The following is a 26,336-nucleotide window of genomic DNA, read 5'->3' as shown; positions in this document are numbered from 1 at the left end:
GTAACAGAAAAAGAAAAAAAATGTAATGTAGTAAAGATGAAAGAGATGAGAATGTAAAATTGGCTGAAGAATTATTTAGGGCTTCATCGTCACTTAATACGTTTATTAGATATAAAAGTATGTACTTGTCATAGTAAACATGATCTTTGAACAATAAGTAAGATTTCATTTAGGAATTAATATTTCCAGCTGACTGTTTTGAATTTCTAGACAATGTTGCGATTGTGGAGTAGAGATTAATGTAAGCAATGTATAACCTCTTCTTATTAAAACTGTATTAATCATTGTCAAAATCTTTAAACTTTCTAAAACAAAAAACAAAGAAAAGTAGAGCTAAGTTACCAGTCTTGTTCCGTGTTGATGTAATGGTTGAAGCTGTGTTCATAATATGAACCTTAGGGAGGAGGGGGATTGGTATCTGGCCATAGGCCCTGTCCACAATGTCTCATTGTTATCAATCACTCCATACTCATTCTGACTTGTTCTGAACAAATCTCACTCCGCCATGATCACTGACAAATGGGTTTGTTAGAAAGATCTGTTTTAGAAAGAAGAGGAAAATACAATGGACTATTGGCCCACTGCAGTTGTTGCATGTGAAGAATGCACTTGCCTTAAAAGCAGGCAGTACTGTAGCAGCTCCCCAGAGAGCTCTATTTTGCTAATCCCTATTAACCTTTCCAGTGAGCAGAGTGAAGTTCACAGTCTTGGCCACTTAAGTTTGAGCATGACCTCACTTTGTGCTTACAAGTGTCTAATGTGTTTGCCACAGCTTGGCTGCTCCCCAACTCGGGTTGCCTTGCACTCACTCCTGAGCATGTGCAAATAGTAGTAGGAGGGTATGTCTATGCACTATAGGAACTTGGGCTACTTTCAGAGACAGGATTGAGTTGACACCCCTCTGTTAATAGGAGGTGCCAACAATTCAAAAGCAGTGTCATGTTTACTGGTTAATTTTCAGTAAACTTTAATTTATTATAACTTTTGTTAGTTTCAGCTGATTTCAGTAACTGTTGTGTGCTTTTCTTTTACTATTAGAGGGGTGCCAACAAGTTGGTCCATGGATGGACTGCATATATAAATATATATATTAGGACTTGAACTTGAAAAAATAAATAAATAAATAAATGCATTCAATTGCAGTTTTACAAAACTGTACAAAAGTTTTCTCTCTGTAATAATATGGCACTAGCACTTTCCTGAAAAGCTTTATTTAAAGAGAAAAGACATTTTAAGCTGTCTGAAAGGCTGCACAAAAAAGGCAGTAAAAATGCTGTAAAAATATATATGAAGGGTGCAGTGCTTTGTCTCTAAATGGCCACAGGTGGTCATGTACAGTCAACTAAACAGATGAAAAAAGCACTGCTCTGAAAAGCACCCTTTGTGAACACAAGCCCATAGAATGTAAGAATGACTAAGCCAGCTGACTATTTTTGTTTGCTCGCTGTCATGTCCCAAAGTCAAGGATGAATTAAAGCAGACGTCAGTTCTTTACTGAAAAGGTTTAACTGACTTCTTATAAAAATGCAGACAATCTAAGGTTTTTTTTCCCACATTGTCTCTATTGCTTACTTCTCTGTAGATATTGTGGCCAGTGGTGCTGTAATTACTGATTTACTCCATCTGTGTCTCATCAGCCTCTCCTGTAAAAAAAAAAAAAAAAAAAGAAAGTTTTGTTTTTTTTTATTTATTTTTTGTGCTCATGGATATACCTGTTGTTTTAGGACCAGTATGTCATTTTCATGATCAGCCCCTAGTTTCATGTACTTACACGTAGTTTCATGTAAATTGCCATTCTGCTTCACACCAAGAGAAATTTGAGCAAAGCTTAGATTCAGTAAATTTCCTCCTTCCAGTTGAACTGGTCTGGATTCATCACTGTGGATAAATTAGATTCTTACCTGCAGGAGAACTCTCCCTCTGAACCCTTTGTGAAGGCCTTAGTTTGCTGTCTTTTTTAGAAAGTAATTTGAGCCAGTTACATAAATAAATACTATTTACTTCCCTTGCATGTTAATGCTCGAGAGTGTTTATTAAATTAAGACAAATTTTACACTGACTTCGAGAAAAATAAAACATGTACTAACAACCCACCATTTACATTTGTTTTTTTAGACTACTGTAACTAAAATAATCTATTAAAATTATGAAAGAAAAGAGGATCAGCTCAGGCATCTCATCTCAAACATGGATCTATTATTGTTTCAGCACATTTGGCTACCAGTGGAACCAACTGTCTGGTATTTATGATGATTTAACTACTGACTGAATCAACAGGAGGAAAGAGGGTGCATGCTGTGTGCTTTGAATCAGCCGAAATACTTAAAAGCTCATTGGAAATAATTTTCTCACTCAGCAGGACAACAAGAACAAAGATGAAGCCAAATCAACTGACCAAGTCAGTCATCTAATTAGTTCTGATTTAGTATGCCTTCCACCTGATTAACTGATTTCTACAAGAAGTTTTTTTTTGTCACCTTCTCCTGGCTTGTGTACAAAGTCCAAAAATAGCTATATATACCCATAGACAAGTCTATACTCTTGTGTTTAGACCAAATATACATGTTTTGGAATAGCGTGTGAAATTAAATACATCAAAATTTACTTTCTCAGTCTTTACTCCTTAATCTGATAATCTTAATTAGACTTCTGTACTTTCAGCTTAGTGTACTGTTACATTTTCCTCTGTTCTTTTTCTGTGACTAAAACAAGAATAATGCTTTGCTTTGCAGGCAGACCACACAGTGCTCAGCATGGGTTCTGGCAAAAAATATGACTGAGAAATAATAAAGTTACAATTTCCATCTCTTGCTGTCATGCGCGCCCACACAGCGCAGCCCTACTTGACTCCTGCTCTAACAATAGACAATAGACCAATTCTGGCCCTTTTTCCCCCTACAAAAGCCTCCACTTTACAGGCAAAATTTGTTTTTATTATCAAAGTAAAGATGAAATAAGTGGGGTGACTGTGCTTTAACACTGCATGGTACATCTTAACATGACTTTTGTTTGTTTTTGTATTTTCCGTGATGTTGTTCACACTGACAAGTCAATATCTATCTATCTATCTATCTATCTATCTATCTATCTATCTATCTATCTATCTATCTATCTATCTATCTATCTATCTATCTATCTATCTAAAATTCGGTCTAGAGTACAGGACAGCTTATGATGGTTTTAGAAAGTAAAGACATCACAATAGGTATTGTCTGACATATGCCTAAATGATAATTCAGTTTGAGTTATTGTTGAGATATTAAATAGAAAATGGCAGTTCTTATGTTACAAGCTTAATTGAATAACAATTCAAGAGATTCATTCCAAAAGAACCATTGTCATCTGTAGCAAACAATGCATCGATCTGATATGCAGATTATTCACCAGGAAAACTCTGACCTGCTTGTGGTTCATCTGATCCTCTGGGTGCTCAGGGTACTTGTGCAGATCCATTTTAGAAGTAGACCTGAAATCTACTATAAGTTGCCTGGTGCCTCATAGTGAAAGTTTCAAGTCTAAAAGTGCAGAGAATGCTGAGTATGAGATGCTGTTGTTGCCAAGAAAAAACCAAGCTGTATAGAACTTAAAGCATGATGGCCAAATATATTTACAACAACTTTATCATGAGACACAAGCTGGTCTAACTTTAGTGCCGCAATGTTGTGTTGCAATAATACAATCAATCAGCCTAAAACATCTAGATTTCTTTTCATATAGTCACAAGATTTATTTTATGCACTCTTCCTGGTCTCTGCCACAAATTGCAAAGCAAGAAATGTGACTATAAATTAATCAGACAAAGCAAATTGGTCATGGTGAAGTTGCCCTTCTAGCAGAATTCCACATCTTAAGCATGGAGGTTAGCTCATTCTCCTGTTATATATTCCACTGAATTTTTGGAGAGTTTTAAATATGTCAGACAAGGCATTATTAAAAATCCTTCAATACTCTTTATACATTCTGTCATTTATGAGTAACATTGATAGTAATCAACAGATAACTCTTTTTTTTAAGTTGCAGAATGATGCAGTTCTAATCAGAAACAATCTGACTATAAAACAAGAGGAATTCTTTGTGATTTCAGTTAAAGGCAACAAAACCATAAAATTTAAATCTAATTAGATGCAGAGTACACTGGTAGAAACTGCTCATCCCTGGTATGCTTGAAAAGTTTAATCACTGAATACCTGAATCTGTTTCTTTTGTTTTCATTCCCAGCTTTGCCACCACAAAAGGCAGAGAATGTGTGTTTTGTGTGATAAGGCACTACAGTACGAGCATTTTACTTTCAAATTGAGCTTTTGGAGGCTGTGTACCCTTTGTTGATCTCAGATGTCCTAGAGGTCTGTGTGGCAACATCTCCATAATGGAATTTTAGAAGCCAAATACATGTCTTCTTCCCATAAATATACTCAAAAATTTACATTAAAAAAAGATATGCATGAAACTTACTTACATCATATGGATGATAACCCAAGTTGCCACCAAAGCAAGGAGAAAAAAAGTTTAAAAGCTGTGCTTCTGTGCTTTAACATGCATTATGCTGCATAAGCCTAGCACAAGTAAAAATAAATAAATAAATAAATAAAAAAAAAAAGTTCATACACATTGTAAATGTGTTGTGATCTGGTTAAATGTAAAGCTGGAAGTTTATCAGCTGACTTTGATAAAACTTTGTTATTTAAATGTGCTTAAATTACCAACTGCTTTATTAGAATGAGCCATAATAAAAATTGTATTATTTATTCAAAATGTTAAATTCAGTTTGATTTGTAGTTGCTCTTTAACTTAGATGATACATGTTCGGCAGGAGACAGATCAAGTACTGATAATTGTGACCCATTAAAGACAATGACAGAAATGGTTTAATAAATAAAGAATGCTTCATTGTTTATTCCTTTTCCTGGATGTGCCCCATCTTGCCATTGACAGGTTTGTTTTTAACATCTTCACACAGCCAATGCTGTATTTGCTTTAAGGAATTATCAGAAGTGCTTGTTCTTTTCTTTTTCCTCTCTCTCTCTCTCTCTCTCTCTCTCTCTCTCTCTCTCTCTCTCTCTCTCTCTCCCTCTAAATGAACATTTAGAGCAATCATGGAACTTCCATTTGTGCTGCACTTGCTGCACATGTGAGGATAATTAAAATTAAATGTTCATTAGGTCAATTTAAGGAATAAATTATTCTTTATATTATTATAGACTCCCGTATTATATATAAAGCAGCTTTATGTCAAGCAAGGCATTAATTAGTGAAACATTTTTAATAATTTTCTCATAATGTCATAAAACCAAGCTTTGATTGTCAAAATATGTATTTCAGTTTTCAGATAGCCTCACTTTTACTTCATGAATGTGTATAAAAATTGATGCAGTATGAAAACGTTGTTTTCTGCCATGAAGAAATCCCTTGAGGGAATGTGAATTTATTAAATACGGGTACAGTAAAACCACACTATTGAGGTTTTGCAGTGTGTATTGAAACAGAAATAATAAAAATGACATTTTCTTGTATTAGCCTCGCCTGACTTTGTATATTTTACCCATTTTTCAATCCATTATTTCATTCTTTTTATTATACTGTTGCTTTTAGCAAGACCTTAAATCAATGTCTTTTCAGCCCAGCCATTATAGATGTGTTATGCTGTATACAGTAAATGTAGGGGAAGTAAGACCATTTATATCAGAGTCGCTGAGAAAGTTGTGAGGTTTCTATTTAGTGAAAGCAGTGTGGCCGCTTTGTCTTAATAATGACTGCCTAAAATACCTATAATGAGGACGGTAACACTTATTCCTGTGTCATTTTTATTCTGCTCTGCAAGAAGTCTTATTCCCTGTTGTTCTTTCTGTTCAGCAATGTGTTTATGCAATCTGTTAATCTCAGTGAAGCTTCAAGATAATAGAGATATAACAAGACAAAAAAGGTTTTCTACTCCCAGCAGCTGTACTCAGCAATTATTTTTGACTTCAATCCATGGCACAATCTGAAAGCCCAAACATGCCAGCCAATCTGTCAGCCAATCTTATACACAAGGTGAGGCTATTCTGGTCATTTTAAATTTAATTCAACATCATTTTGAGTGTTTTCACATATTCTCTTTTTGTTATTTCACTTTTGCAGTTACAGTTGTTTGATTTTACAGATTTAGTTTTTTTTTTTCATTTATTTTAGGTGTCTAACAAATTTGATTATTTTTTCACAGAAACACACAGAGATACTGCACAGCTAGACTCCAGCTGCTACAGCTATACTAGAAAAATAGAAAATTCTCTTAAGTACATATTGTTAAATTAAATTCCTTGGGATGGGGAAAATTTGGTACAGGTGCCTGCTTCACTTAGTTTTTGAGTATTTCGCTTGTTTTGTATAATGTCAGCAGTCTTTAATTGATTATAAATAAAATTCATTATAATACTTTTAGCCTATAAAACATTGGTTTGTTTTTTTTGTCTGAGCCCCTACTTTGAGAAATTTAATAGAGGCTGCCACAAATTTGGCTCAGAGATCCACAATCTACTGTAGGCAACACAAAGTTTGGCAAATTTGACACAGTAGATGTGGTACTTATGCTAAGACCAACATAAATGCATAATAATTGGTAAGTCTAGTGGGTCCTCATCTTTCCATGTATTTAAAATTGAGAAATATAAGGCTTCTGTTAAAGGAGTCATCACCTGGAAATTGCACTTTTTCAAGTTAAAACATGGGCATTGGTGTTGGACCGAAGTGTTAACTTTCCTGAAAGCCTTTCTTTTGAAGACGGTCGAGTTTTTCCATCTGGGCCCTTTGTTCACAGCAGAACCGCCAACAAGGGAAAACTCTTGCAATTTGCTCCTGTGATTTTGTCATCACAGTAGGCTATTTGAATAAGCCAGCCCCTCTTTCACGCCTAAAGTCATGCTTTAGGCGTGGAATGATATAATAATATAATAATATAATGATATAAAATCATGCTTTACTGCTGACGCAGCTTATGCTAATGCAAATGCTAACGCTAATGCTAAGGGATGAGCCTACAAACTTTACTCACCTGCATTGTACAAATGAGCCCCGTGTTTTCTTTTTTTTATAAGTAGGGTGACGTGCTCTGCCACGTAAATTTTTTTAAACATTTTGTTGTAAATGTGCTTCTTCCACCATCTCTGTATCTTCACTCTCAGGCTCGGAGTCTGGTTAAAACATAAATGGCTGAATTCCGTTAGCTGCTGCTTGGTCAGGTTCGCTCGCTAAGCTGTTGATGTCTCAGAGTTGGACGCACTGTGCATGCACTGGGCCAGCCCCCCTTCCAGTTCTGGCCTCCCTGCAGCCAATCAGCGCACACCTCATTAACATTTGTGAAATGCTTGCATGAACTCTCAGAGACAAAGTTGTGGTATGAGCAAAGGGTCAGAACAAGCTCAATGTTTTTGGTTTTTTTAATAAGTTTTCAAAAAAATATTTAAAGACACTTAGAGGACAGTGGATATATGAAAAGACCAGGTGATGACACCCCGAAAAAAATCCAGGAGAAAATTATCCAAGATTAAATCAATTAAAATACTGAGGTGAGAAAACTACTTGATTGGGGTTCAATTTTTGGTAGTTACTGTAACAGGTTATAGCAGCTTTCATCTTTACACAACAGATACAGTATAAATCAAAGTCTAATGGTATATGATTAAACAGCAGCGTATTACCTAGATGTCTTAGCATTTCATACCCTTAATTAGAAATGCCTCGCTTAACATAAGTGAGACATTATCTGATCCATGCAAGTTCTGAAACCTAATTTTTCTTGGCACAACTACTGGAAACAATATAAAGTCTACATTTACTGATAAGACAGGACATTCAGATGGTTTGGCGCTCCCAGACCAGTTCTTTATATGTCTTTGAGGTGTGTCCAAATCATGCAGATAATTTGAGGTGAACCAAGTGCAACATCACAATGAACAGGTTTGTGATTTATGCCCCTGCATGCACTTTTATTTTTAGATAATCACACTTCACTGTTTTGTTTTATTCCACATCTTTTCACGTATGTATAAACGTTTCATTGTTTTCTATATTTTCTTTGGGAACATGGGTAAAAGATCCTTATGCTTTCATTGTTTTTGAGCAGTCATAATTTCTTGGTATGAGCAGTTTCCTCTTGAAAGGATTAATAAATTTGGCTACATCTTTATAGAAAGTGGTAAGGACATACACCTTGCTCTGTTCATTTTAATGAGTAGAATGATGCAACCTTGCTCCTTCATCATTGCCCATATCACCCAAGGCCACTGATCCCTCCAGTAATTTCTTTACCTGAGCTTTTTAATTTTGATAGCACATCCAACCAATTCTAAGCTTAATTAACCTTTTCAGAATGACTTTTCAGAGTACAATTTGCATATGATTTTCTGTTGGTTAGCTTGCTTTTTACATTAAGGAGGGAAATAGTTGAAGGCACCATTTTAATATTTTTTTTACAGTACTGCAAAAGAGACAAACATCCCTCAAAGGTAATCATCTTGTCACCTTTACAACGGCAGCACAAAGCTACAAGAAAACTATTTTCCTTTGCTCTAAATGTTTTCACTTATGCAAATCACTCATTAAAGCCAATGTCTACATAATGCATTGCTCTATAGTGATAGTGTTTTAATGATTGTGTTTAAAAAAAAAAAAGATAGAGAGAGGAGAGTTATTATTATTTTGGTTTTATGTATGTGCAAAGTTAATCATGCAAAAGTAATTTTTCTGAGCCATTATGGGACTTATTAAAAGTTAATGTGCCTCAACTCTGTAAAGCTGGAAATGAGTAATCTGAAAGACTTGCTGAATGACACAACATAAACCAACAATGACATAAAGGGGGGGGGGAAAGTTTGATTAACAAAAAGTGATTAATATGGATAGATTTGTGTCTCCATAGAAAATACATTTGCTTTACGATATGTGGGATTCATGCCAAAAGGAAAATGTGAAAAGTTGCCATAGACTGATCCATCTCTTACATTAAACCCTTTTCCACAGACCTTGACCAATTCAAAACATAAAGCTGTGTCTAAGCTACTCTTGCATAAAAGTTACTCTTTTTTTATTCATTCGGGAATAACCATCTCAGTGAAAACTGTCTGCTTTCAAGGCCTTTATGCATAAATCTAATTCAAATCTGCCTCCTAAGGGTTATGCAATCCTTTGCAACATTTTCCTGACAGACAAATCATGAATGTGGCACTCTTGTTCGGTCTTTTCTTTCCCCAAGATGAGACTCAAACCCAAGCACATCTCATGCAAAACTGTATACAAACAAAATGCCTTATTATCTAGGAGGACAGCTCGCTTTGCATATTATGCCAGCTATAAATATAAATATACAGAGTTATCAGAATAACAAGAAATGTCATTATGGGAGTAGCATTTTCCATATTTATGAACTGTTATTGCAAGATGTTTTAAAGATTCAGTTCAAAGATGCAGTTTAAATGAAGTCTGGACTGTTTCTTTTTTTCTCCTTTGACTCATAATGCTGGTTGAGGGCTGATGTCACAGATATATTAGTATCAGTTTAAAAATATGTCATATGACTTGAAAACTGGGAAAAATAACATGTGTAGCCCCTAACTATGTATAACTGTACAATTTTAACATTCTGTCTTATTATTACTCAACATAAACCAACAATGCTATAAAGAAAGATAATGTTTGATCAACAAGAAGTGATTCATTTGAATGGACTTGTGTCTTCATTTTGTCATTTCTGAACATAATGTGTATTCTTTTCCACACCAATAATTCAACAATAATTCAAATGACACAAAAAAGATTTGATTGATATCAGAAAGATTAAAAAACAAGTCGTCATGTCCATTTTCCAACCTTTACTTGATTTTAGATGATTCTAAAATGTTTTGCAAGTGGATGCCTTAAGTTTTAAGTTGACTCATTTTTTGTGCTTTTCTCAACACTTTTCTCTCAAAGCCAGTGCTCTGGTAGTCTGAAATGACTGTGCATGGCATAAGAGGATTCACAAGAGAAATACTATATTTCCAGAAGAAAGAAATATCAGCTTGCCATTTTTTTCTTATTTGACATTATCTGTTTTGTTTTTTTTTTTAACTTGTTTCTCTTTCTTATAATTTCTCCTCCACTAGGCACATTTAAACACCATTAAACTGACATGAGCTATATTGAACTGAATTGTGTTGAAGTGAAATGTATTATTATTAATTGAATTATAATGAACTTTAAATTTAATTATAATATTACAGTGAATTGAATGGTATTGGATGTAATCTGATAATAACTGAAATAAATTAGACAGCATGTAAATGGACTTGACTTGAACAGTTAATGTAACTGGAATATCTATAACCTCTTATAAATACACAAATTTTTCATTTGCTCACCAGGATCTTAAAAATTACTGTCTGTTGTATGAGTTTAATTTTGTCTTCTAAACTCATTCCTCCTATTTCCTCCTCTGGGGTGCCCAGTATAATTTTAGCTGGTATAAGTTGTTTAAAATTTCTTAGTACAATACTATAATTATTTATTTCTTTTCTTTACAATCTCTTTTACATTTTTTACTTTCTAAATTTCTGGGCATGCTGTGACATTTGAGTCAATGTTTAAAAGGAAATGTGCCGTTGAGGTTAGCAAGACTGCAGATGCCAGAAAGGAAGAGACTAAATAATAAGGAACCTGCTGAGTGTTCAGTGGATAAGGTCAGCAAGGCGGTATATCTACAAGAAGCACCAATGGACATTGCCAGTTCCACTAACCATACATTGATTTAAGAGCAAAGACACAGCCAGTTCATTTCAGTACTGACCACCATATGAGCAAAATATGCAACCTTAGAAAAACCACAGAATTTTTTACTAGAGCAGCAGAAACTACATCTTAAACAAAGTGAGCCTAAATCAAAAGGGAAACATACAGTACTTTGAGTCCATTAAATAGTTTGTAAATCTTTATATCTGCATAAAAACGTAACATGTATGGACTCTTACTGAGAGAAAGTAGGTGAATCAAAAACCTGGATTTGTTCTCTCTTTAGATTTAGAGGCACAAGTATGTATACACAACAAGGGTGACTGTCTAAACAAGAGCTTGTGAGCAAGATAAGAGGGACACACACTGGACGACAGGTTGAGTATTTTGATAAGACCATCATTTCAAATAACAAGCAGCTGGTTGCTGCTGTCATGTAACCAGGTTTAAAACATTATTTTAATTAAACTATTAAACATAGAAGGATTGTTTTGACCTGAACCATAAATAAAATGAACCCAAGAAATATCTCTTCTGTAATCTTTCCTTGTTTTCAAACAGCTAAAAAGTGACTATTTATTGACACATGAACAGTTGCAAAAAAAGGGATAGAAAATCTGTATTAAACATAATAAGTAACCTGTCACTGTCATCACTACAGAGTGCATGCTTCATTGTATGCACATCAGAAATCTGCAACATCCTGAAATATTTCACTTATTCTTCTGAAAGGGTCGAAGCCCTTCAGTAACATTCCCTCTGCACTCTTCAAGTTGGTGGTTTATGAACAGCAGCTAAAAATGTACACAGTATAATCCAAACAATATGAGAGGAACCTAGAAATAAACCATGAAGATTTCCAGGATGTTTTGGTGCACAATGCACCACCAGACTCATTCTGCTACTTTCATGTCTGTCTTTAATCTATCAGCATTATTGAGTTTTATCGCTTTTTTTAAAAGAAACATAATAGGCTTGTTAAGTATGATATTACTGTGCTAAATAAATAAACTTATTTTCATGAATATTGTTTTAACGGGGGTGGATTCTTAGATAATCTGAGAACTGTGTGGGCAACATATCTGCTGTGATCTTGTCTTCTTCTATTCTAAATAAATTAACACAAAAATAGAGTGTTTTTTTTTTCACTTCTTCTTGTGATATCCTCTCCTTATACATCTATTTGGTGCAGCATCCATTCCATTGCAAATCAAAATGAATGAAACCCTAAGTTTCTTTACTTCAGCTTTAAATAGAGTTATTAGTTGGTGCTCCTTGTCAATCAATGTATGGCTACTACTAGCAGTTATTTACATAAAAGGTTTCTGCTTTTACCCATCCTTTCACAAAATCTCTTAGGCCATTTTAACAATGATAGCAAACAGGAATGCAGAGATGTTAGGGTCCTCTTGTATCTATCAAATTTCCCCTGCTCCTCCTGGGAAACACCCAAAATACTCAGTCCTGCTGGCTGTGCATGGTAAACCAAATAGAGAATCACCTGAGGCATTCTTATAAAATGCCACAAACCACCTCCAATGTACTGTGTAGATCAATAGCATGTATAAAATGAGCTTCTCTTAGGATTTCCAGACTTCATTGATTCAAAGAGTACGTCCAGCCTTTCTCCACAGAAAATTCACTTTCACTATTCATGCTTTTGAACCCATTCTTTAGCGCATCTAAAGTTCATGGCCTAAGCGGGTCCCAGGGACATAGAGTGACTAAATTCAGAGCAGTCCCATATGGTTCAGCTCCACCTTCACTAGAAATTTATGGTAAAGCAACAACCAAACTACAGCCAGTTTCACTGTTCTTCTATCTTTTCATTTGTTACCAAGAACCCAAGATACTTGAAATCAACTTGTAGGGATTATCAGTGTATTCATTAGGGTCCAAAAAGCTGTCTCTGTCAAGGACGTAGTGAAGACAAGAAGAATGGCCTAAAATTGTATGTTTGGCAAGTTCTTTGACAATCCAGACACGCCATCTCTTTTCCTGGAAATAATTGTGTTCCTGATTCACGAGGATCAAAATTTAGAAGAGCAGCTTTTACAATTCCTTTTAAATATATGCACATAATTAAAAGTAAAACTTTATTTTTCTCTTGCAGCAAGCTCATATGCTCAGTAAATGGGTGTTTAAATGAATGTATAAATATGCAGAGACATCTGAAATATAAATATCTGCCTCTACATGCTATGATATATTTGTTGCTCATCATTTTGATATTCTCTCAGCTCTAAAGTCCATTTTGCACATGAAAAGCACTTTTGCAATGCATGATGTTCGATTCGGACCCCTGCATCTGCATTCTGGTCTCATTGAGCAGAGGGAATATGTCCACTGGGTGTGCTCTCTCAATCAATAACACATCAGTCAGCTTTTTCCAGGATTCGTCCATTTCCACAATTCCATAAAACACAGCAATCTATGTGAAAACTCTCCAAGATACAGTCTTTATTTAGCTGTTGCTTATTTAGTCAACCATCCACTGATCTTAAAGCATTAGTTTAGCCCTGTGTTGGTGGTCATGTATGTGCTCTCTTTTTTTTGTCAACATTTCTCTTACTGCTTCAGTTGGAAAAGCTTGTTGTGTGTTCAACTCCTTTCACACCATTGAATCTAAGTACAGTGAAGACAGACGGCAGCATGTACACTAAACTCTACTAATAAACCCAAATCCTCTTTTTATTTCTGTTTGAACAGCCCATATGTTTTTGCCTATGCCCATGTGCACACTTATACAGGTAAATTTGCATGAATTCAAGCTCTTACAAACTATACAGGGTGATAGACTAAAATGCTTTTAATATTCAAAATGGTTGCATTGTAGTGAAAAGCAGTGCATCAAATGAAAGGTATAATAACCTTAAAAGCAAGTTACAAAGGCAGTGGAAATCAGTGCTTGGAATTGCATTTTTTCTTTTGTAAAATGAAAAACGGAGCTGTTGCATTTAAAGGGACACTAGGAAAATGGTGTCCTGATACAAATAAAACTAAATCTCCAAAGTTTTGAAATAAAGAAAGGAAAACATGCTTTGACCTACAGCTAAATACACTCAACAATTTGATTATGCTAATGTAGAGGACTTTATTGGCACTAAACTCTTATATTAAAATTGCCTGTTAACACAAATACCTGCCTCTTGTATGCTACGTTACACTAACTGGTGAACGTGACTTGGGTTCTTAAAGTGAAATAATGCTTTGTGGACCAATAATGCCTTGAATACCATCTTTGATGATGCTTCATTAATATGTAAATGCTATCCATTCTTACCCTTCAGGCCAACATTTGTCTGTTTAAAAACAATGCTTTCCTCTGGTTGTGGTTAGAAATGCAAAATGCAGCTATGTGAGGTGTAATAACAATTATGTAAATACACAAGAGAATATGTGACACATTTTTTCAGCCTTTTCTGAAGGTAAATCTGAAGTAAATCCATTTCAGCTTGTTGGAGAACTGAAGGTATTAAAAGATCTTAATGATATCATATACTGGCTCATAAACTGCACTAAATCAGGACTACCAGAAAGGTCATTAAAAATATATCTGTATTTACCTATGCAGTATAATCTTTACCTCTGAAAGTGTAAATCCATGTCCAGCAGAAAAAAGCAAACTAAAAGAAAAACCTGAAAAAAGTCACCCACTGAAAAATACTGTAGGTCTATTGTAATAGGCTATAAATGTTATTACGTTTTAAATATTATTGAATAATTATTGTGATAAGTACTAGCTAAAAACATTTAGTGATGAAAATGATTAATAGTATTATAATGATATGTATTTTCATTTATTATTAGGGTCTGAGCCATACAAAGTATGGAAGGACCCTATTGTTCCTGAAATGTTTATTCTTCTTCTAAGCGACTCGAGGCCAAATTTGACCCCCTAAACACCCATGAAAAGTTGTGAAATTTGGCACACAAATCAAGTCTCGAGCAAGTTTCGATATTCTAAGGTCCGAATACACTTCAATGCAAAAGTGGCTCAACAGCGCCACCTAGACACCCAAAAAATCCCCAAATGAATGGGGTCCCGAAAGTCTGCTTCGACGTAGGAACACGAAACTCGGCACACACGTGTAACACCCCAAGCTGAGCAACAATGTCAACTGAACACCTGTTGCCTTGACAACGGGGTGCGTTTACGGCCACTTTTTTCCCATTTTTTCCACTTTACACGCATCGTATTTGAACGAACTAGTCTGTGGGAATTCGTGCGACTGACTCCAAACTTGGTGGGAAGGTTCCTGACAAGTTGGGGACCAAACGCTGTTCAAATCTTTCTAATAGGAAAAAGCGTGTAACCGTGGCAACCGACGGAAAAATGCCTTCTCGCCATGAAACACGGTTTGCTCATATCTCCATAGGAATACATGGGATCTGCACCAAAGTTTACAGTATTCATACTTGTTGGGTCCTTAACATGTTACAACACCTGTTGCCATGGCAACATAGCATGTTAGCTAACATATTAGCATGCTAGTAAAAAATGCTAACTAGGTATATCAACATTTAAGATTCTCAGCTGGACATTTTACCATGTGACATACCATGTTAGCAGGTTAACTAACATACTAGGTGTATGAGATGGGTGGCGGGGGCCATGAGGCTCAGACCCGATGGATGCCGCTTGCGGCTTTAATTATTATTATTATTATTATTAGTAGTAGTAGTAGTAGTAGTAGTAGTGGTAGTAGTAGCGAAGTAGATGATAATTCAATGCTATATTATTATGTTAGTTTAAAATATGGCTTAAAAAGATGTAAAAGTAAAAAAACAACAATTAAAAAAAACAATGTAAGTATGAAATTTGTTTTATCAAACATTCTGTCCTACCCAGGTGTTTGTAGGGAACTGACTTGGTTTTTATCATAACAGAAATGTATTTTACTTCGTAGAAACTAACCCACGGCAGAGGAATCATGTAACTATATCAAAAAGTAAGTATCAGTGAGTATCTGCTCAAGTGCTGCAGTGATGAGATCTGACATTTCAAATTTATCTGTAAAATACAATCGCTACAGAATAAGTTCAAAATACTTCTCAGAGTGATAAACTGCTCATTCTGTGTTTTAATTACAACTTCCCTGAAATCGATCATTTGCTTCAAGATACCATTTTGATTATTAGACAGCAAATACCTATCAGACTAGATCAATAATTCATCACTAAACCTGTTAGTGGGTTTAGTGAATTAAATATTCATCATAACACCTGTTTTGATGTATATACACCACCATGTCATGCTTTCCCATTAAATCCAGTAGGTAAGTGTGTCCAAACTCTTAACTGGTATTGAGCTACTGTTATAACACAATTTGAAGGTTAAAAAAAAAAAAAAAAAAAAAATTATTTTGCTGCTATATAAACCTGCCAAATTTCACCAATTAAACTAAAACTGCAGCCTTGTCTAACCACATTTAGCTACTAACTGGCACAGTACCTGTGCCACCAGAGACTCTCTCTTGGCCATCTAAATAGGTACAGAGCCAGACTGGGTTAATACAATGTTAAAATAAACACAAATTACTCCTGCAGTAAAACTGATTTATTAAGAACCACTTCCCAGCCTCTGGAGAACTAGCGAGAAAGAACAGTGTTTATAGAAAGATGGCTAGAAACACTGAAAAATGAGTGAAAGGGATTGGTGGGTCAAATTTAAATAAGAATGAATTTAAAAAAAAAAAACATGTGGGACAAAAAGTGGGACAGTGACAGGAAAAAGGGCGATTATAGTATAGAGCTTTTAAGTTAAGAGCTCACGTGGCATTTTTAGTTTCTGTCAAATAAGTAAGTGTTTTCAGATCTATAATGCATTTTTTTCTGGAAAAGAGACAAGAAAGCTCAATGAAATATTTAGTTATGGTTAAAATATAATGAAAATGCATGGAACTCCAGAGCAGTTATGGTTAACAAAAAAACACATTATCCACTATTAGGAAGCAAAAAGAACAACACATGTATACCTTAACTTGCTGTCGACCCTGACCAATAGCAACAATTACTAATAAAAGTAAATGTTAACTACTCACTTTTGAGCTCATCTTGATCATCTTATGATTTCCAGAAAAAAAAAAATCTGTTCGCTTGTCATCACCTGCATGAATATCTGCCTTCAAATAAAAAAAGTGGTTTTGTGTGATATTTTTTGTGAATATCATTAAGCTTTCTCTTTTTTTCTTCTTTTAATTTGATTCTATTTTACAATAAATCAGTGTTTTTAATTACCAGAAAAACTATTTATCTTCAAATGGTATTCCTTTTGGAAATAAAGTTATTTTTTCCTTGGCTAGTCATTCACGAAAACTGAAATATTTATCAAACATTAGCATACCATTTGTACTATTATATGTGACACTTTGTAGTACTGCAATCTTGAGATAAAAACTGTGTTCAAACTGAGAATATATTATCTTCACATATCTACCCTGGGGATACACGGGTAGAGTAAGCTCAACACCCAGAGATGGATCCATATTCATTTCCCATGGTGCACTGTTTCTCATTTATCATGATATCAAGTGACCCATATAAGAGTGTATTTGAAAAGGCTTGAAGGTTGTTTTAGAAAATCTTGGATTGCTCAATTTCTATAGAGATAGAAGAAGAGATGTTGACGCTACATCTATTCACAACAGTTGATTAGTGGGATGTCATAAACCATGAATTCTGTTGGAATTTTTTTTTTCTTTTTGTTTGTTTTTTTTTTTTTTTTAACACTCCACTTCTGAGTGTATCAGTAAAACATTTTCAATTGTACTGAGTGATGCAAATACTACACTGAATCAGAATTTTGTTGGTGAAGGCATTACTAGATAAATAAATATTAATATTTTTTGTCATTTACAGGACTAAATCTTGCAGCAGAGTAGAAACAATGAATTTGGTAATGTTGCAATCTTCACAGTTTAAATCAGTGAAGTTTCTTTTCTTGGCAGCAGCAAAATTTCTATAAAGTGTGGTACATACAATTATGTAGAAACCTTCTGTTATGTCTTACAACAAGAATTAAACTCTGCGTATAATAATGACAATAACACTGTATACTTTGTGGGAAATCTGAGAAATTGTTTCTCTGCATTTACACTAGGAGCAGTCAGCTGACTCGGGAGCAGTTCAGGGTTAAGACCCTTGCTTAGGAAAAATTTAAACTTGACCCCAGCTGCTAATTTCTGAGCCAAATGGAATGATGCAAGTATAAATTACTAAAAAGGTTTATTAATTAGACTTTTGTTTTTTTAAATCAAGTCCCATCCCTAATATATATATATATATATAAACTGTGTGTGTATATATTTATATACACACACACTACCAGACAAAAAGTAAAAAGATACACTTTTCTATTGGATTTGATGGACTACTCCAAGACACCATGCAATTATACAAATGATGTGATATTGAGGAAGGTGTTCCAGCCACAGAACAGACTAAGACTATACACTTTTTACAATTATTTTCCTATGAATAAATAAACAAATAAATAAAAAAAGATCAAACCTAAGTTGCCACTATTGCTAAGCAACATAAAATCAGTGGGATTGACAGTGGACACATGCACAGGTAGTTAATGTGGCCTTTTTTCTCTACAATTCATCCAGTCTATTTCACACTGGCTGATGTATTGCTGCGGACCATAAGACATTCTCTCTTACTGCTATAGCACAGATCAAAAGCTTGATCCTAGAATATTGTCATAGATCAAAGACAAGATTCTAGAGACTTGGCTTTCATCTGCTCTCTTGGCACATGTATAGACACTATAATGTCACAGAGAGTCACTGCAGGATTGCACCAATAATTAAAAATTACAAAAAATATTTTATGAGCTGTAATAGACTGTTGGTGATGTAATTATCATAAAACATGACTATGTGTTTATGTGGCTGCAGCATTCTTCAGGATCCTGATTTTGAACTAAACAGGATCATCAGCATACAAGGCAATCAAGTCGTCATCAGCCACTTAGCCCGCTAGAGCTATTTTTCATGGTTGTGTAACACTCCAGTGTCAATAATATAAAGACCAGATGATACCACATCTTAGAGGTGTACTACAGTCATATAGAGCATATGAGCAATTAATCATCACCAAAGGATTTGTAGAGTATGTTGGTTGACCTCTTTTACTAAAAACTTTGTTCTAGTATTTCTTCAATATAGTTTTAACCAACAGTATAGCCATCTGTATCAGAAAGAGAAACTTGTTACAGTTGAACTTGTCTGTAACATCCTCAAAGCTTGTGATTTTGTTTGCTTAACTAGTGAGGAGTCACTGTAACTTCACCTTGATGGACCTGAGATTGTGATCATCGTTCTGCTGTGAGTCTGCTGCAAGCTTCAGGGAGGTGTTGATGTGCCCAGAGGGAAAATAAACTAATATGGCTGTATCTTCACGTTTACTACATTCACCTTAAAATGAATAATAATAAAAAAAAATGTATGAAAATGTATTATAGTTCACTCTAAGGCTCTCAGTCAGCCAGATGCCATATTCTTCTCGGATTGTGTAATGTTCTTAATAGGCATCACACATAATGTGTCTCAAAATGATCGAAGACACTGACTTAAAGGGAATTCTATTGTCAGACATTCAGTCAGTAGTAGATGATTGCTATTAAGCATAAGTCATATCTTTCCTTCTGATAGTAACTGTAACCCCCCCCCCCCCCCCCCCCCCCCCACAGAAAGATAGTTTGGCACCCACAAAGTGTGCTAATAAGTATGTATTTGTTTAAGCAAAAGGAAATATATTGACTTTTCAGTACTGCAGAAGAGCTTGTGATAAAAATAAATAAATAAACAGCAATGGCACTGACCTCTGATAAACAGTATCACTTACTGGAAGGTATTTGTTGTATTACTGCTGTGTTTGGCAAGTGGGCTACAAATCCACTGCAAGGGATGAGCTGTAGCTCAGAAGTCAAAAGTCTCTGCTCGCTGACTTTATTGCTGCCTCCAGCAAAAGAACATTCAGCTTAGATAACATATAAAGATGGCAATGTCTGATAACATTTTAAAGATGCTTAAATGAATCAGGATAGTATTTTGCTAATTTGATTTTTTTTCTATTATTTACAAGATACCTATAAAATAAATAAGGAAAAAAATATAAAATCAATAGGTAGGTGAGTGTTTTACTTCATGTTGGGGATATTATATAAAAACTAGAATAAAATGGATTACTACTGTTTCTTAAATTTCCTTTTCTTTTTTTTTCTAACAATATTACATTTGCTAAATGGATAACTTGAATGCATATGGGTTGTCTGAAACAGGAACAAATAGAATATTTTCTCAGCTTCACCAGTTTCTGATTTGTTTCCATCTTTAGCCTATCCCTAGTGGCCTGATGAAATTACGGCAAACACTCCTCACAAAACTTGAGGAGAAAACAACAAAACTGCAGGGAAGATGCAGCCATTTACCCCTTTCCCTGTTGCATACTGTTCCAAATATGCATTCGCACACACTGAAGAAATTGCATTTCTAATAAGGTGATCAAACCAGTGCCTTTTTCTCCATCCCAGCCATTGTAGAAATTTTATTTTCACCCTTTAAAGATCACATCTCACTTTAGGTACATTATTAGTGGTGTTGAAATAGAGGAAGATTAAACACTGCCCGGAAGGGATGCTTTTAGCCCACATGCTAGCTCAGAATGTTGCTGAGGACTTAAAGATGTGAAGTGTTTGTTTCCACCAAAATATTCTATCTTCCTAAATAACCCTTTTCTCACATTAGGTACGATCATCCTGGGGTGAGATTTTAGTGACACAATTTTCATACTGGCACACAAGACTTAGGTCATTTGTTTTATTTCACAGCTTCCTTGTTACATCTACACCAGGCATAATACAAGTGTAAAAGCACTGCAGCTTCCTAGATAGTCACCAGAGGCTTACTCCAAATCGCAATAAGTTCACATAAGGTGTATTTGGGCCAAACAGTCCCAAGGGCTCTCTAAGGGTTAATGGAGACTGAGAGCTTTTTCCCTGGTTGCATTCACATCACAGATAGGTATGTTGAAGTAATGCCTTCCAGTCGGTGGTAATGAAAAATGAAAGGGGTAAAAACCTAAAAAGAAAAAAAAAAAAAAAAAAAACATTATGTATACATCTTGTATAGGATCAATGAACGTTTGGCTTAAATGTTTGCGCTTCCAACAGTGTTGACAGACGTGTGAAAAATGTAAGCAGGAAATATTAATATTAATAAAATGCCCTGTATTTATTTATTTATTGCTTTCCTTTTTAAAAATGTAAGCAGCGTGTTGCTAATGTTAGTTTTATCTGGGCTCAATGTTTAAAAATGTTCAACCAGTTTACAACCTGAGACAAAAAGAGACAAATATTTATTGCTAGATAGATAGATAGATAGATAGATAGATAGATAGATAAAGTTGACAGATAGTGTAATGGAGTGGGTGTTAATGGCTACTTTCACACTGCAGGTCTCAATACTCAAATCCGATTTTTTTATGAAATCTGTCTTTCATTGCGTGGCCGTTTATGTTATTTCAGTGCGTCCTTTATCACGCTGAATTGTGGCACTCAAGTTCTGCACATGTCCAACTTTACAAACCCGCACCCACCCGACCCGTGGATATCTTGCAGAGAAACCTCAACCCAACCAAACGATGTAGGCTATAAAACAAGACCGACTCACACATTAACACATTCTAATTGTAAGTACACCCCCGTCCATTTCCTCATTGCATTACTTTTATTTACATTACTTTTTATTGCATTGACACTTGCAATGATAGTGTGATAGAACATCTGCAGTGTGTCACTGTAAACATCGAAAGGACCTGAGCCACCTGAGGAAGAAAAGGCATTGGAAGACCACTCCAGCTTCTGATCTAGGACTACTCCTAAGCATCTGTAGTTTTGCACCGTCTCTATTTCTTTCCCATCAAAGCAAACTGGTTGACTAGATGTTTTGGATCTCCTGAAATCCACCACCAGCTCTGTGGTGTTCAGGAGAGGACAGTTATTTTTACTCCAGCCTGAGAAAGTCTCCACAAAGTCCCAGTACTCCCCCTACTGACCACCGCGTACACATACCACAACATCTGAATATTTCTGTATGTGACAGGACCCCGAGTTGTATCTAAAGTTTGATTTGTAGAGTGCAAAAAGAAAGGGAGCTAAAAACAGTCCCTTGTGGAGCCCAAGTGCTGCATTCCAGTGTCACAAAAACACATCTCACCACCCTGATGTATTAAGATATGGATGTCAATTGGTCCATAATCCAGGATGTCAGGCAGGGGGCCGCCCCTATACTCACAACTCAAAAGCACTTGAGAAGTCTATTGTGATCCTCACAGAAGAACCAGGCACATCCAGGTAGGCTGCAATATGTAAAGAACCATGTCTTCAACTCCTAAGTGTTCCTGGTAGGAAAACTGGAGGAGGTCTAGATCCTCAGCAACCTGCAGTTTTATGCAATGAGTCAAGTCAAAGTCAAAGAGGTTTATTTGTCACATGCACAGTTATACATAGTACAATTGTACAGTAAAATGTGTATTCTGTACCTGCATCCTTTAAGAATAGAAAGAATAAGCTAAATATTTATAAAATAGAATAAAAATAGAATAGAATAAAAAAGATAAATCTTGAGTTTTAAATAAGATAAAAGAATAGCAGCATACTTATGTATATTTACATACATGTGCAAATACGAGTAAGAAGTGGCTTCTGTTTTGTTCAGTGCTCAGAGTTGAGCAAGTGGACAGCCAGGGGGAAGAAACTCTTCTTCAGCCTCTCAGTCTTAGTCCTCAGGCAGCGGAAACGCCGGCCTGATGGCAGTGGAGAGAAGAGAGAGTGTGCGGGGTGGCTCCTCTTAGCCCTTGACCTGCAACGTTCCACATAAATGTCCTGCAGGTTGGGGAGAGTTGTTCTGGTGGTCCGAGCAGCTGAGCGGACCACCCTTTTTAGGGCCAAGAGGTCCTGCTTTGTGCAGTTCCCCATCCACATGGTGATGCTCCCACACAGGATGCTGTCAATGGTGCAGGTGTAAAAGTTCTTGAGCACCCTGAGAGGGAGCTTAAAGTCTCTCAGTCGTCTGAGGAGGTACAGACGCTGTCTGGCCTTCTTCACAGTTGTTGTGATGTGCTGAGTCCAGGTCAGGTCTTGTGATATGGTCACTCCCAGGTACCTGAAAGTGTCCACACTTTCCACCTCAGAGCCACTGATGAGGAGTGGATGGAGGCTCCTCTGCTGTTTCCTGAAGTCCACTATCAGCTCTTTTGTTTTGCTAACATTTAACAGGAGATGGTTCTCCTGGCACCAGACCTCCAGGTGGGAGATCTCCCTCCTGTAGGCAGTCTCGTCGTTGTGGGAGATCAGTCCTACAACGGCTGTGTCGTCAGCAAACTTCATGATGACATCTGAGTCTGAAGTGGCCTCACAGTCATGAGTGTATAGTGAGTACAGCAGGGGGCTGAGCACACAGCCCTGGGGGGATCCTGTGTTGAGGGTGAGGGGAGATGAGGAGTGGTGTGCCAGCCTAACCACCTGTGGTCGTCCGGTCAGGAAGCTGTGGACCCACCTGCATAGTGAAGGATTCACTCTTAGGTCATACAGCTTTGACACTAGTCTGAAGGGGACTATGGTATTAAATGCTGAGCTGTAATCAACAAACAGCACTCTCACATAGTTCCCCTTACCAGTGTCCACATGGAAGAGGGTCTTGTGGAGGAGGAGGGCTATGGCGTTGTCCGTGGATCTGTTTGGCCTGTAAGCAAACTGTAGTGGGTCCAGGGTGGAGGGCAGTGTGGAGGTGATGAAAGTCTTTATCAGTCTCTCAAAACATTTCATCACCACAGATGTGAGGGCTATGTGCCTGTAGTCAGTGGGACTGCTGAGGTTTGGTTTCTTAGGGACCGGGACTATCACAGACTTTTTAAAGCAGGTGGGGATCACACACAGTTTCAGAGAGAGGTTGAATATCTTTGTAAACAGAGGCACCAGCTGATCAGCACAGGCTTTGAGGACACGTCCGCTGATGCCTTCTGGTCCGGCCGCTTTCCTGGTGTTTACACTTTTAAACACCTTCCTCACGTCACGTTCCGTCGCGGTGAATGTCTCCTCCTCTCCAGCTGGGAGCACAACGGGTGGTCGGTCTCCCTACTCGAAGCGTGCGAAGAAGATATTCAGTTCGTTAGCCAGAGAAGCGTCGGCACTCACCGGATGTGCGTGTGTTGCTTTATAGTCTGTGATGGCACGAAGTCCCTGCCAGAGTCCCCTGGAGTCAGACTGTTCCATCTGATGCTCCAGTCTACGTCCGTAGCGTTGTTTGGCCTCCTTCACCGCCCTCCGGACGTTGTATGAAGGAGCCTTGTATTCCTCCATGTTCCCAGTGATGAGGCCGGAGTTATAGGCAGCTGTGCGGGAGAGCAGAATGTCGAGGATAGATTTGTCCACCCACGGCTTCTGGTTTGGAAAGGCTCGGATGATCCTCTTAGGCGTTGTATCTTCCATGAGCTTTCCAATAAATCCAATAACAGTTTCCGTAAACTCCTCGATGTCTCTGCCCGCGCTGCTGCGGAACATGTCCCAGTCATCTGATTCCAACGCACCCTGTAGAGCGGCCTCTGACTGATCAGTCCACCGCGTTACTTCTCTCACCACAGGTAGCTCCTGCTTGAGCTTCTGTTTATATTTTGGCATGAGAAGAACAGCGGTGTGGTCTGACTTCCCAAAGGGGGAAGGGGCTTGGGCTTGTAGCCCTTCTTGAAGGGAGAGTAGCAGTGGTCTAAAGTCCTCTCTCCTCTGGTGGGGCAGTTGATGTGTTGGGTAAACTCCGGCATCACCTTTGTCATGTTGGCACTATTAAAGTCTCCGGCTACAATGAGAGCCGCTTCACGCTGACTAGCCTAAAGGGTGGAGATAGCCTCATGTAGCTCAGATAGTGCAGCACTCGTGTCCGCCTGGGGTGGAATATATACGGCGCTGATGATAACCGAAGTAAACTCACGGGGCAGGTAATGGGGATGACACTTAAGCGTCAGGAGCTCCAGGTTAGGCGAACAGGACTGCTTCAGTGTGATGATGTTCTTACTATTCCACCATTTATTATTAATCATCAAGCACATCCCTCCGCCTCTCTTTTTCCCCGACTCAATGACAAGTAGCTGCTCCAAGGTCTTCATCGTGTAAGATGTCAAAGCCACCAATCTGTAGTTATTCAGCTCCACTGATCACCCTAGTTTGGGCACCGGTTTGAGACAGGAGGTCTTCCACAGCCCAAGGACTTTTTCCATCTGAAGACTTATACTAAAAGCCTTTGAAGAGAGACTGCTAGTTGTCCTGCATAGTCCTTCAGAAGCTTTGGACATACTCCATCTTATCAAAAGCCTTTCTTGGATCGCTTGGAAATATAGACACTCACGAGCTGCAGGTTTTGGGGCTTGTTTTCTTAAGTGTACTTGCTTATAAATGTAGTTGCTTTTATAAAGCCCTCCTTATTCTCTCTCAGCTGCCCACAATAAGGCAATAACGCCTTTCTGTCATGAAACATGAACACAGAAGAGGTGGTAGGACCCAAATGTGATGCCAAGAAGGAGGAAGGCGGATGAAGGAGTCAAATATTTAAGCATCAAAAACAAGAACTTGCTACAGAGAGATAACAGAAACCACAACCCAAAAACAGGTAAATAGTTTGGACTGGAGAAAGACAAAGTAATGACGACACTAGGGAAACACAACAATGATCTAGCAATGACTAATTATGAGATGGGAAGCAGGTGTGATAATTAATGACTGGAAGGAGAGAACAGAAAGTAAAGAAGACAGAATACACAAGGGAAAAAATTCTACAAAATAAAACAGGTTTTCAGTTGTCAATCATTCTACAGTCAGAAATAAGTGGAAGTGGAGTACAGGGTGACTAGACTTCCAAAAAGAAAGAAGAAAAAAAAGCCCAAAGAGAAGTCTAGCAGAAGCCTGGAGGCAGGAGTGGGTCCAGAGGAAGTAACCTTCCCAAACAAAAACATAGGTACTCCAGAAACCACATTTCCAGAGGGCGGCTGGGAGGCCTTGACAACGGGAGACTGTGAGAAAGGTCCAGAGGCCGTGAATACGGGTGACTGGGCTCTGGAGGATGGCCTGAAGGCCGGACAGACAGGAGCCGAATCTCTGCAGAAAGATTGAGCAGATCCAGATATCAAAAATATTGATATCAAGCCTAGTATTGGTATCGATCAATACCAGCGTGATGAGATCAATATTTTTCTTACACGGTGCTTTCAGGACAAAAAGCCAGAGAATGTGATTGAGAACCGACTAATAGTTTAGTTAATTTGCACTGATAATTTTCCCAAATATTTGTGTGTGATAAAAGGGAATAACAGACTTATTATTAATATTATTTTGTTACTTTGTTGATTTTGTTATTTTATATAGTTTAGAAACAAAAAAAGCTTAAATTATTATTAATATTATTTTTTGGTTCTGCCATTGAGTTTAATAAAAGACATTTTATTTGACAATGACTTTTATACTGTGTTTGATTATAATAATAATGATAGATAATTAAAGGCAAACTCATTAAATAATTGTAACATTCTAAGCAAATGGTATC

General features: G+C 36.9%; 1 protein-coding gene across 1 annotated transcript; it reads right to left on the bottom strand.

Annotated features, from left to right (window-relative positions):
* Positions 1-22,459: 22,459 nt before the first annotated feature.
* On the bottom strand, positions 22,460-23,339 carry LOC121637723. Its single transcript, XM_041981955.1, has 2 exons — positions 23,270-23,339; positions 22,460-23,112 (listed from the first exon to the last, which is right to left on the bottom strand). Exons 1-2 carry the CDS (start codon positions 23,307-23,309, stop codon positions 22,460-22,462), a joined length of 693 nt encoding a protein of 230 aa, XP_041837889.1. The 5' UTR covers positions 23,310-23,339.
* Positions 23,340-26,336: the final 2,997 nt, after the last annotated feature.

This window comes from Melanotaenia boesemani, chromosome 4 (assembly GCF_017639745.1).
Source record: "Melanotaenia boesemani isolate fMelBoe1 chromosome 4, fMelBoe1.pri, whole genome shotgun sequence".
Taxonomy (NCBI): domain Eukaryota; kingdom Metazoa; phylum Chordata; class Actinopteri; order Atheriniformes; family Melanotaeniidae; genus Melanotaenia; species Melanotaenia boesemani.
This window is presented reverse-complemented; position numbering and strand designations above follow the sequence as displayed.

What these genes read in the sequence shown, in the direction of transcription:
- LOC121637723 (XM_041981955.1), bottom strand. Translation starts at nt 23,309, where the DNA reads ATGCAGGTGGGTCCACAGCTTCCTGACCGGACGACCACAG. An exon ending in TCCTGACCGGACGACCACAG is followed by an intron (nt 23,113 to 23,269) that starts GTGGTTAGGCTG and finishes CTGACGACACAG; the next exon opens with CCGTTGTAGGACTGATCTCC.